The 13,235-nt window shown below is 35.3% G+C and overlaps 1 protein-coding gene across 1 annotated transcript; it reads right to left on the bottom strand.

Moving 5' to 3' along the window:
* Nucleotides 1-10,957: 10,957 nt before the first annotated feature.
* LOC150037722 (protein LURP-one-related 8-like) lies at nt 10,958-11,608 on the bottom strand. Its single transcript, XM_090310995.1, has 3 exons — nt 11,469-11,608; nt 11,309-11,393; nt 10,958-11,164 (listed from the first exon to the last, which is right to left on the bottom strand). The coding sequence occupies exons 1-3, from the start codon at nt 11,606-11,608 to the stop codon at nt 10,958-10,960; spliced, it is 432 nt and encodes a 143-aa protein (XP_090167121.1).
* Nucleotides 11,609-13,235: the final 1,627 nt, after the last annotated feature.

Below are 13,235 nucleotides of genomic sequence, written 5' to 3'. Positions count from 1 at the left end.
GTGTATTAGAAAGGAGAAATCGAACCCTGTTGGACATGGTTTTTTCGATGATGAGTTACGCTTTCTTACCTGACTCATTTTGGGGTTTTGCAGTAACGATTGGAACTTATATCCTGAACTGTGTTCCTTTCGAGAGTGTTGCCAGAAAACCTTTGGAGTTATGGAATGGTCGTTAATCCTCAGCAATTAGAACCACGTTCAAGGCTATGCCTATTTGTAGGCTACCTCAAGGGAATGAGAGGAGGTTATTTTATGATTCTAAATAAAAAAAAGTGTTTGTATCGACAAATGCTACTTTTTTTTAAGGAGGATCATATAAGGGAGAACAGACCTAGAAGCAAAATAGCATTGAGTGAGCTTTTTAAAGAAACTACTGAATCTTCAACAAGAGATTTTGAAGAGCCTACTACCTCAACAAGACTTATTGATGTAGATTCATCTAGTAGGTCAAATCCACCTCAAGTATTGAGGGAACCTCGAATTAGTGAGAGGGTTGCGAACCCACCTATTCACTATATGGGTTTAATTGAAATTCTTGCTATGGTGCCTGATGGAGAGGTTGAAGATCCACTGTCTTATAAGAAGGCGATGGAGGATAATTACAAAGATGAATGAATCAAAGCAATAGATTTTGAAATGAGTCTATGTACTTCAATTCAGTTTGGGATCTTGTAGAGCAACGTGATGGGGTTAAACCTATAGGTTGTAAATGGATCTACAAGAGGATATGGGGTGCTGATGGGAATGTGCAAACCTTCAAGGCTAGACTAGTGGCAAAGGGTTATACCTAGGTAGAAGAAGTCGACTATAAGAAGACTTTCTCGCCTGTTGCCATGCAGATCTGAAGTCTATCTGCATCCTCCTATCCATTACCTCATATTATGACTATGAGATATGGAAAATGGATGTCAAGACTGCTTTTCTGAATGGAAATCTTGAGGAGACCATTTATATGGTGTAGCCCAAGGGATTCATAGTCCAAGGTCAAGAGTAAAAGGTTTGCAAGTTGAATCAATCCATTTATTGACTGAAACATGCATCTCGATCTTGGAACATAAGGTTTGATATTATGATCAAATCTTATGGCTTTGATCAGAATATTGATGAGCTTGTGTCTACAAGAAAATCATCAACAGTTCAATAGTTTTCCTAGTGTTATATGTAGACGATATCCTACTCATTGGGAATGATGTAGGCTTACTGACTTTAGTTAAGAACAAGCTAGAGACCAAATTCCAAATGAAAGATTTGGGAGAGGCTTAGTTTGTTCTTGGGATTCAGATCTTTCGGGATCCAAGGGACAAAATGCAAGCACTGTCTCAGGCATCGCACATAAACAAGATGTTGATCAAGTACTCGATACAAAACTCCAAGAGAGGCTTATTGGCTTTGAAGCACGGAGTTACATTGTCTAAGGATCAGTGTCCTAAGACACCTCAATAGTTTAAGGAAATAAGACGAGTCATCTATGCATTTGTTGTAGGCAATTTGATGTATGCGATGTTATGTACTAGACCCGGCATTTACTACGCAGTATGGATAGTCAGTAGATATCAATCTAATCCAGGATATGATCACTGGACAACTGTCAAGAATATCCTCAAGTATCTTTGGAGAACGAGGGACTACATGATTGTGTATGATTATGAGAATTTGATCCTTACAGGATACACTGACTCTGGATTTCAGACTAGTAGGGATTCTCGGAAATCCACTTTAGGATCAATGTTCACTCTTAACAGAGGAGTTGTAGTATGGCGAAGCACCAAGCAGTGGTGCATCACGGACTCCACCATGAAGGCCAAGTATGTAATGGCTTGTGAAGCTATTAAGGAGGTCGTTTGGCTCAGGAAATTCCTGACTAATCTGGAAGTTGTTCTAAATATGTCTAAACCCATCACACTTTATTGTGATAATAGTGGTGTTACGACGAATTCCCTTGGGCCTCGAAGTCATAAGCACGACAAGCACATTGAGTGGATATACCATCTCATCCAAGAGATTCTGCATCGAGGGGACGTTATTGTCATGAAGATAGCTTCGGAGCACAATGTTTCTGATTCGTTTACAAAGGCCATCACGGCTACAGTGTTTGAGGGTCACCTGCAGAGTATGGGTCTATGGGAGAGACCACGACTGGACAAGGGCAAGTGGGAGGTCTTGTACTGGGCTTGATTGTGCCCTAGTTTATTGTTATGTGTACTTGTAATTTGATTATCTTGTACACCCCACTAGCTTTAGAAGAAGTGGGAGATTATTGGGGTTGATCCCCTAAATCTCGTAGGGTTCTGTAGTTTGTAAACACATGCATGAACAAACAATCTGCGATTTATAATATATGATATTTTATTCACATTGTCTATGAAATATATGATATTTTAGTTGCATTAACCCCAAACCAATAAACTAAGATCCATGATTATCGTTGTAACTTAAACATGTATGTGGAGACATATAAGTGGATCGTGTTTAAGTGATAACCTAAATGGTCTATAATATATGGATAAGGCTGAATATCTTATCCTGGTGACACTACGAGTATGGCCCGCTTTAAAGGTGTTACAAATGTTTTAAAGTGCTAAAAATTGTCTGATCCTGATGATTCATGTATTAGACATGTGAGCTGGAATATTCTATAAAAAGGAGTTTGTATAAGACCGGACCACGAATTGTTTAGTCTCGTTATATAATGGCGATCATAATAGAGTCTTTCATTTCACTAGGATGACCATTGGTAACATGACCTTAATTCTGAGTGAGTTTTGAACTCCTGCTTATGACGTCGGTCCTTTAATTTGCCTGGATGAGAGTGGCCAAATCGCCGACTCAACAAGCCTACCATTTTGGGGATTCGTCTGATTGGGAAGCTGAGAACTCAACTACACAAGATAGAATTCACTACTTCCCCGAAGCAATGGTAAGTAGATAAATTACTCCCTAAAAGGCTGATTCCGGATCTTGAACAATGTGGTGCCACGCCCTCTCTTGGCCTAAAAGGGATTTAGTCATAGTGGGACTGTGATTTATTGTTCATTAAAGGGATCAGTGGTACTTAAGAAGTTAGATGTAACTACAAGGGCAAAACGATAATTTGGCCCAGCTGTACTTACAAGCGATTTGTGAAGGATCATCGTACTGTTGATTGTTTATATCCAATAGACACAGAAATATATTTGTAGTCCGAAGAGTGCAGTTGTCGGTCTTTAGTGGAGTGCCCGACAATTAAGTAATGGTGGATAATGTGATTAAAGAGTTTAATCAGTTATTCATGTACTGTTAGAGTTTCAAGCTACTGGTTCATAAGGTCCCCTTGGTAGCTCAATGAATTTAAGTTGAGAATCAGTTTTTGGGTTAATTTGAAATGTTCAAATTAATAAGAGGGAATTTGATTATATATGATATAATTAAATTAGTTCAATTATATATGATATAATTAATATAACGTATTTGATACATTATTATTTAATTGGATGAATAAATATTTCAATGTGATTCAAATGTATTTTTTATGAATAAGATTCATAGTTATTAAATTTAATATAAACATGATTTATATTAAATGCCATAAAATAGAGAAAAAGAACTATGGTTTATATATTGTATATGATGCAATATTAAAACTATAGGTTATAAATATAATATGCTAAGTTAGTTATCATATTCATTTAGATTTATTAATTATTTGATAATTAACACTTTTTTCTCCATAACAACCCTTAGTGGGTAGTTATTTAGTTTTATGGAAAATTTAGGATAAAATGAAATTTTTTCATAATTTCAAGAATGAGATGCAATTAATAATCGAGTATCGACACGATTGCTTGAGAGACTATATGATAGCTTTATTATCTACACGATTGAGTGACTTGTCTATGCGATAGACTTCGTCATCTATACAATAGTGTTGTTCGTCTACTCAATCGTCTTTCTCCTCCACACCAAACTTCCCTCTAACCAAAATTAGCCAAAGCCAACCACTCCTGGATTCTCACACTGAACCAAGGTCACGAAGTGGTAGTGTTCTATTAGTTTAAGGATCGAATTGCTATTTGTTGCTTGTTCGAGAGGAGTGTTCGTGACTTGTTCGGAGCGTTTGTGAATAAGTTAGATGAAGAACGGTTCTTCAAAGGTATAGTCTATTAATCCTTTTTTTTTTTTATTTCAAAGCATGCTGTAATTTAAGATTTATGCATAATCTATTCTTGTATGACTGTATATGTATGCGTTCATTCACAATGGAATTTGGACAATCCACTTTCACTCAAAGGTCCTCTGTAATCAAAGTTCCTATAGAAGTAACATTTGCTTCACCAACCTTCTTTTCATTTCTTTTCATCAAAGATTGGAAAGTCTACAACTCATTGAGGAGAGTTGTAAGGTTGTAGTCAACCCAGTTCAGAACAACATTGTTAACAAAATGAAGGAAGCTTTCTAGTAAGAATTCCAGAATAATGCTAACTTGGCCTCATTGATACTCCACCCATTCATCTCCACCATATTGAAGTGGACCATCATATTAAAAACATTTCTTGAACAGATTTTTGTTCTTTCATCCATGAATTAAAGATGTACTTAAGAGCGTCATGCCTGAGCTGTGTTGACGATTATTCGAACATTTCCCCTTAGGGACTCCAAGATCTTGCGTGCAGTGATCATGAGCTCATGCTTTTTGGCCAAAACTTCGTTAAGGCTGGCCAAGATATATGCTTGGGCCTTCTCATTCACTTGTATCCAACGCTCATATGCTTCTCGAACGTTTCAAGCACCAGTAGAAGGTGGAATAGGAGGACACTCCTCCATAAGGATGAACCTTAGATCATCAATGATCAATATCGTAATAATGGTGTTTTTCCAACTAGTATAATTTTTGCCAGTCAGTTTATCAGTGGCAAGCAATCTAAGTGTAGCGGTAGCCATATTAAAACTTCTGAAAAATTAACAAATGTAATTAAGTCTACTTGCATTAAACCATTTTTAAAACCAATCATGTTTTAGCAAAATAGTTCTAGTGTACCCTAAGTGACATCTATTTTGCAATGATGCTTCAATGTGGCAAGACAAAAGTCACCATAGGGTGATCAAGTGCCCCTTCAGTGAAATGAGATAATCTCAACCATTAGACAAAAACAACTCCTTGTAACTGAATCTAATAGTCACTATTGTTCGGTCTAGAATTGTTAACATCATTAACAATTCTATGTAAGTGTAATCCCTCATTTTAGGTCATAGAGTCCTGCCTTAATGAGCCAACCTTAGGGAAAAGCTGATTAAGAAAAGAGATTAAAGCAACCCTATCCATTTCTGGAGATTAAATAAAGAGTTGTGCAAAACTGCCATCCTTTAGGGGGACACCCACGATGCCACGAAGCGATGCACAAAAACTTTATCGAACCTAATAAGAGAGACTTAGGGAAATGTTGTCATACGTCCCACTCCCATTTACTATAAAAATTCTCTCCATTCACCTTGGTATTGACTTACCTAAATGCCATCTGTAGGGGGACACTCCCAAGGTGCCTCGAGGCTGAGGATAGATCTCACGGTGTGAACTTTTAGGGAGTAACATGTTGAGGTTAAAGTGAAGTATCATATACCCCATTTACCTCCCACTGAATGTTCTACCTAGGATTCATTAACTCAGAAAATCCGATTACTGATTTTATCTAAGTGATTTGTTTAAGTTGTTTAGAAACAACACTTGCTTTTGATGATTAAACAACTTTGATTCAAGTCTTATTAAACTCTTTAATAGAATTTCATCAAATTTGCATGTATGTAACAAATCTATCTAATTCACCTTTCCAGGTAGATTCCTAGGTAGGTGTGTGACGTTTCTATCGACTTAAGTACCCCAGCCTAACTAGAACCAACCTTAGCCAAAAGGTCCCTTATAGGTACATTTGTTACATATTTAATCTTCTATTAGAATCAATTTAATCCTATTAAACTGATTTAAAAGATTAAACTTAGATTTCTAATCTTATTAGAAATGTGATCTTAGGTCTATCTCAATCAAATTTTAAAACATTTTTAAAAGATGATTAAAGCCTAAGATGGGCTTGCAACTCTTTATTATTGATTTTAATTCTAATTTCATTAATTAGAACTCTTATAAAAAATGAAACAATTAAAACCATTCAACATTGCAAGCTAGACATAAGGTATTTAAAACATTTATAAGTAAACCTAAGTTAGTGTCATGCTTCATGCAATGTTCATTCATTACTAATATATAACTTTTATATAAAAAAGTAATGAACTAAGCATACACTCCATACATACATTCAACCTTATATTATAACATATACAATATAAATGATGCATGGATATGCTATAATGCATGTATATATTATAACTCTTATATTAGATGATGCACGAGCATGCTTTATGTAATTTAAATCATGCATACTAATATATTATAACACTTATAATATAAAAATGATGCATGAAATAAAATGCATAACTTATGGTGGGTTTTAAAACTATATGACATACATTATGACATATAAAATAAACATACATCATATGCATATCTAAATAAAAGTTGATGGACCAGGATAGTAAATCTCAAAATTGGAAAAGTAAAGGCCAATCTATTACAAAAGTTTGAGTCAACCGGTTTAGAACAGATGAATCGGGTCTTGAACCGCTCGTTTTGAAGCCTTGTAACTTGATCGTATAGCAAACCTTATGATCGTCGAGCAACAAGCGTCGAGTGTAAACGATCGTGTAGTAATGATTGCGTAGCTTTGGACTACGCAATGAGCATAAAAGTCCATGCGATTATGCAACGTGTTCTGAGTAGCGCATATCATGTGATCGTGTAGCTAAGGACTATGCGATGAGCATGATAGTCTACACGATCAAGTAGCGTGCGTTGAGTATCGTATACTATGCGATCATGTAGCTACTGACTATGTGTTTAGCATGATAATTTACACGATCGTTTAGCACGCATGCCTTGTGTCGAGTATCAAATACCGTGCGATCGTTTACCCCTCGAGCGCCTACGCGATCATGAAACCAATCCAACACGATCGAGTAGACAGCTCTACACGATCGCATAGCATTAGCATTAGCTATGCAATCGTTTAGCAAATGCTACACGATTGTATAGAAAACTCTATACGAACGCATAGCCAAATCTAAACGATCGTTTAGCTCAAGCTACATGATGCGACCATTATTTCGTCTTCTCCATTGAAACGAACTACAACCTTTGCGTCTGAAGCTTTACGAATGACTTAAAAACATAAATGAATACAGACTCGATTGCAAGAATTTATGCCCAAAAACGTTGGGGCCCTTAGGAATTAACTTTTGTAAAGTAAATAGAAATGCAAAACAGAGATTACTACCCCACAATTATCCATCAACCAACATCCACATACATTTAACGATTAAACGCAATGCAGAAAGTAAAACCCATCAAACTGTAAACGAATTCAATACAACAAATGGAATTTGGATATCAGAACACAACCTGACTCTGATACCAATTGAAGGATCTCGTTTTACAGAGAACCTATGAGTGGAAGCAGATCGTCCAAATCTCACTTTGATTGAAATAAATATTTACAGTAAAACAGTACAAATTATGCATTATAACATAAACTACAACATGATTTCTAATTAGAAATAGAGTTTAAAGATTATACCTTTGAAGAACTCTTCTTCAAGTAAAACCCTCGTACTGTCACGAACATCACAAACAGTCACGGACACTCCAAACAACAACAAGATCTCGAACCAAAAAGGAAGAAGGACACTACCACTTGGTAACCTTGGTATTCTCGGGGTGAGAACCCAAGAGTGGTGGGCTCTAGTTATTTTGGTTAGGAGGGAGTTTGTGGTTTGGAAGAGGAGGACGATTGAATGAAGAACAAGTTAACGCATAAAGTTTTCTTCAATCGTATAGTAAAAGGAGTTTATCGCATAGGCTCTTAACCAAATCGTGTATCTCTCAATTGTGTAACATTTATTTTTGGAAAAAATAAAATCATATTTTATTTATCCTAAAAGCCACAAAACCAGTTAACTTCCCACTAGGGAGGTTAAAGAGAAAAAGGGGATAATTATCAACTAATTAATAATTATAAATGAATATGATAATCAACTTATCATATTACATTATAACGAATAGTTTTAAACTATAGTTCTTTTTCTCTATTTTATAGCATTTAATATAAATCATATTTATATTGAATTTAACAACTATGAATCTAATGCATAGAAAATATATTTGAATCATATTCAAATATTTATTTCTCCAATTAAACTATTATCATATATAATTGAATCAATTTAATTATATCATATATAATTAAATTCCCTCTTATTAATTTGAACATTTCAAATTAACTCAAAAACTGATTCTCAATTAAATCATTTTGAGCTACCAATGGGACCTTATGGACCAGTAGCAATGACCACGTAGCTATAATGCATGCATACATATACTATAACATTTATACTATATGATGTATGAGCATGCTTTATGTAATTTAAATCATGCATATTCATATATTATAACACTTATAATACAAAATGATGTATGAAAACAAATGTATAACTTATGGTGGGTTTTAAAAACTATATGGCATACATTATGACATATAATAAAAAAACATACATCACATGTATATTTATTCTAAAAGTTCATGTGTTTTTTAGCATTTATATTATAAGTGTTATAATATATGGTTCAATGGATATATGGAATGTATGTTATAGTATGATTCATTACTTAGTTATATAAATGTTATATATTAGTAATGAATGAATATTGCATGAAGCATGACATTACCTTAGGTTAATTTATAAATGTTATAATTAACTAAAGTATGTCTAGCATGCAACGGTTGGTTTTTAATTGTTTCATTTATTTATAATTTTTATAATTAAATTCAATTGGAACTAAAATCAATATTAAAGAGTAACATGCAAACCTTAGGCTATAATCATTTTTTAAAATTATTTTAAAATATGATTTTCCTAAGTTAATTAACCATAAGTAGAACACTTAGTGGGAGGAAAATGGGTATATGATACTTCATTTTAACCTCCACACATTTCTCCCTAAAAGTTCACACCGTGAGATCTACTCTCGGCCTCGAGCCACCATGGTTGTACCCCTATGGGTGGCATTTGAGTAGGTTACTATAAGAATTATGGGTTTTAATGTCGGTTTAAAACTGACATTAAAAAGCTATAATGTCAGTTGATAACCACCATTGAAGATCGTGTTATAAAAGATCTCTTAAGCTAAAAGAAAGGAAAAAAAGGCTAACAATCTCTTCAATCAAGCTCGTAACTCATTCCACTAAAAATTAATTGAATTGCGCGTAAGACGATACTTTCCAAGTAAAGTTTGAGTTGTTGCTCCTCTACCATAGCTACCAACTCTATTGCAAAACCCGACCTTCCACAGGACTCTGGGAAATTTTTAAGTATGATAACAATCGATAACATAGTTGAGAAAAATATGATAAATATCATGACTTGCAAGAGTCGAAAAAGAATTAACTTCAAAATATAAATGAAGAACATCAAAATTTGTAAACAAACTTGCAACTTCATTAAAATCTTATAAAAAATCCAAACAATAAATTCAGCAAAGGAATTCTTTTTTCATTTTAGATTTCTTAGGCAACTAGACCAATCATATTAATTAAAAAAATGTAAAAGAAAAATAGATCATGCGCAAGTGTATGTCACGAAGGATATCACTCATACCAAGTTGCTTGTGGTTAATAAATGCAATACAATCTTATTTTGCTTGCTTCAAACTGGGTCAAGTGAATCCTCCCTTGGAGAATGGAACGACTTCTTCTACTAGCTTTTACAGAAGTTTGAACTTGATCATTTTTCAACAATTTCTTGTTTCCAGAAAAATATACCAACTAAGCAAGAGTGCCTACAAGAAATGTGGAGATTTATCCCTAAACTAAACTCCAAGTAAGATCACAGCAAACTAAAAAAAAAATAGAAAAAGAAAGAAAGAAAGAAGGGGAGAATGCTATAGGATGGTCCTACACTAAGTATCCAATAGAATAAATATAAACTATTTTGCTGATGGCATAATGGATAATCAAATTACCTTCTTTTGAATTAAATAGATCATGGAAGTGAGGGAGATGACATAATGGATAACCAAACAACCTTCTTTTGAATTCCAAGACTGACCTACAAGGAGAGTTTCAATATACATCATGTTATGGTAGAGGAAGAGATTGAGAGAACACAAATGTGAGGCAACTTCAATCAATATGAACTAAAGCTAAACTCGTGGAGTATAACTAAGGAAACAAGAGTTTTCTTGAAAGGGGCACAATTCTCTTAAATTCTTATAATGCCAAAGCATTCTCCCTCTCAATAAACAAACAAACAAACAAAATAGCATTTTGATTATTCTCATTCCCCTACAGAACTCTTCCAATACATATATTCAAGAACCTACCAAAATAGTACAGTAATTTCTAGAATTTTGATTTCGACTTTGACATACATCATCTCAAACTTCTTGATGGAGATTTAATTGGTTTCTATGTGATAAGTGGTACTGACAATGGGCAGAGGAAGTATGAGGATTTGAAGAGCATACCCATAAAGAAAGCAGCTCCATTTTAAATAAGAATACATTTAAATATAGTAAGATATTTAGCGATCTTTGTGTTGCAAGGAACAAAGATGTAACTATCTTACATCAAGGCCCAAGGGAGAAAAATGAGTCTTATTGTTTAATTATAGAGTGGAAACTGTAGGAAATAGATCCACTACGAAATGAACAATCACATATACTGAAGTTTAAAAATCACGTGAAAAAGTTTAACGGGGTAATGCAAAGTGAACTCCAGATGAAATTTGTCAAGTAATAAATCAATAAATATCTGAATAACTAATATTGTATAAGATTCAAAGGAAATGGTAAACCTACAAGAGATCTCGCGATTTGATCTCAAAGAACTAATATCTCTAGAACTAATTTGTCCGTCCCGAAGCTCAACCCTCCCACTGCCTCTTTGCGTTTGATCTCCACCACTATTCTCCATTTTTCATCGTACACCTCACAACATCTGTTCCTATACCACTCCTTGATCTCATACACACCCATATCCATAGCTTCAACAACACGAGCCAGGCACCTTGATTTAAGCAAATTCATCTGTGTGGGGGAGTCACGCTCGTTTCATCCTCGTAAACCACCTAAGTATCGTCTAGGCTCAATCTCTATGTGTATTATTTTTAATATATTACTAAATCAAGAGTTAACTAAAACAGAACCAAAGCATATATATATAGTACGTACCTTGCGATAGATTGTGAACAGAGGGTTACCGGCGGTGTCCATGAGAAGGATCTCGCCCTTATTGCCTACTAGATAGTTGTCCACCCTATAAACCAAATTACCGTCGACGTTAAAACACGGTAAACCCCTCACAGTTCAACAACATAGATTTTTTCCACACCGTGAGGACAGTCTTGGTGGCCTCACTGCAAGAGGAAAAGGTGTGAATCCGAACGAGATCGACGACAAGTAGCTACCAGTGACGTCAGGCTTGAGACTACATGGATGGCAGCAAGCAACGGTTCCTTGCGTAGCGGTCATCGGTATTGGAGGTGGTCAGAGAGAAAAAGATGAGTGGCTAGGTGTAAGGCTATGCAAAACGAAGAAGAAGAAGATTCTGTGGTGGAGCTTTGTACGCGTGAGGAAGAAATAAATTTAATTTCTTTTCCTTGTAACCCTAATCCTTTCAATATATAAAATTAAAAAATATAGATCTTTAATGTCAATTTTAAACCGGCATTGTAGCCTATCTTCAATGTCAGTTTAAAATTGACATTAAAGATCCGTTTTTTAAACCAAAATTATACATCCGGTTTCACTTTTTCCAACCTACATTAAAGCCTAAAATTCTTGTTGTGGGTTAATATCAAGGTGAATGGAGAAAGTGTTTATAGTAAGTGGGAGTGGGACGTGTGACAACACATCCCTCAATATCTCTCATTAGGTTAAATAAAGTTTCATGCATCGCCTCGTGGCATCGTGGGTGTCCCCATAAAGGATGGGTGTATTGCATGACACTTTATTTGATTTCCAGAAATTGATAGGGTTGCTTTAGTTTCATATTCCAATCGGCTTTTCCCTACGGTTAGCTCATTGGGGCAGGACTCTAGAACCTAAAATGAGGGGTTACACTTACACAGAATTGTTAAGGATATTAATAAATTCCAGACCAAATAATGGTGACTATTAGTTACAGGGACAAGAAGTTATTTCTGTGTAATGGTTGAGAATGTCTCATTTTAGTGAAGGGGCACTTGATCACCCAACGATGACTTTTTTCCTACCTCACTGAAACATCATTGTAAAATAGATCTCACTTAGGGTACACTATACTATTTTGCTAAAAATTGATTGATTTTCTTAAAAGTGGTTTAATGCAAGTAGACTAAAGTAGTTTTTTTTTTTTTTTCCAACAATTCATTAATATGGTTATCGCTGCCTTAAGTTTCCTAGTTGCTGATAAATTAATGAGTGAAAACTACGCTAGTTGGAAAAACACAATCAATATTATTTTAATCATCGATGACCTTCGCTTTGTCTTGATGGAGGAGTGTCCTCCCGTTCTGCCTCCTAATGCTCCTCGAAATGTTCGGGAAGCATATGAGCGTTGGACAAGGGAAAACGAAAAGGCCCAAGCATATATTTTGGCAAGCCTTAACGAAGTCTTGGCAAAGAAGCATGAGCTCATGCTCACAGCCCGTGAGATCATGGAGTCGCTGAGGGGGAATGCTCGGACAACCGTCTGTACAGCTCAGGCATGATGCTCTCAAGTAAATCTTCAATGCCCGTATACAAGAAGGGGCATCTGTTCGAGAACACGTTTTCAACATAATGACCCACTTCAACGTGGTGAAGATGAACAGGTCAAGCATCGATGAGGCCAGCTAGGTTAGCATAATACTAAAATCTTTACCTGAAAGTTTCTTGCACTTCTGTAGCAATGCTGTTTTGAATAGGATTAACTACAACCTAACTACCCTGCTCAACGAGCTACAGACCTTCCATTCCGTATTGAAAAGCAAGTAGAAGAAGGGTGAAAAAAATGTTGCATCATCTTTTAAAAAGTTCCACAAAGGTTCAACTTCTAAAACGAAGTCTGTACCTTCTTCTTTCAGCATCAAAAAGTGGATAAAGAAGAAGGGTGGAAAGAGAAAGGCTGCTAACCTAG

This window comes from Benincasa hispida, chromosome 2 (assembly GCF_027475165.1).
Source record: "Benincasa hispida cultivar pf3 chromosome 2, pf3_genome.v1.1, whole genome shotgun sequence".
NCBI classification, from domain to species: domain Eukaryota; kingdom Viridiplantae; phylum Streptophyta; class Magnoliopsida; order Cucurbitales; family Cucurbitaceae; genus Benincasa; species Benincasa hispida.
Note: the sequence above shows the minus strand (reverse complement) of the source record. Positions and strands in the feature narration are given on the sequence as shown.

Coding starts and splice junctions, on each gene's coding strand:
- LOC150037722 (XM_090310995.1), bottom strand. CDS start 11,608: ATGACCGCTACGCAAGGAACCGTTGCTTGCTGCCATCCATGTAGTCTC. Junction 11,394..11,468: donor CCACCAAGACTGTCCTCACG/GTGTGGAAAAAA, acceptor TTTGGTTTATAG/GGTGGACAACTATCTAGTAG. Junction 11,165..11,308: donor TGTTCACAATCTATCGCAAG/GTACGTACTATA, acceptor TCCCCCACACAG/ATGAATTTGCTTAAATCAAG.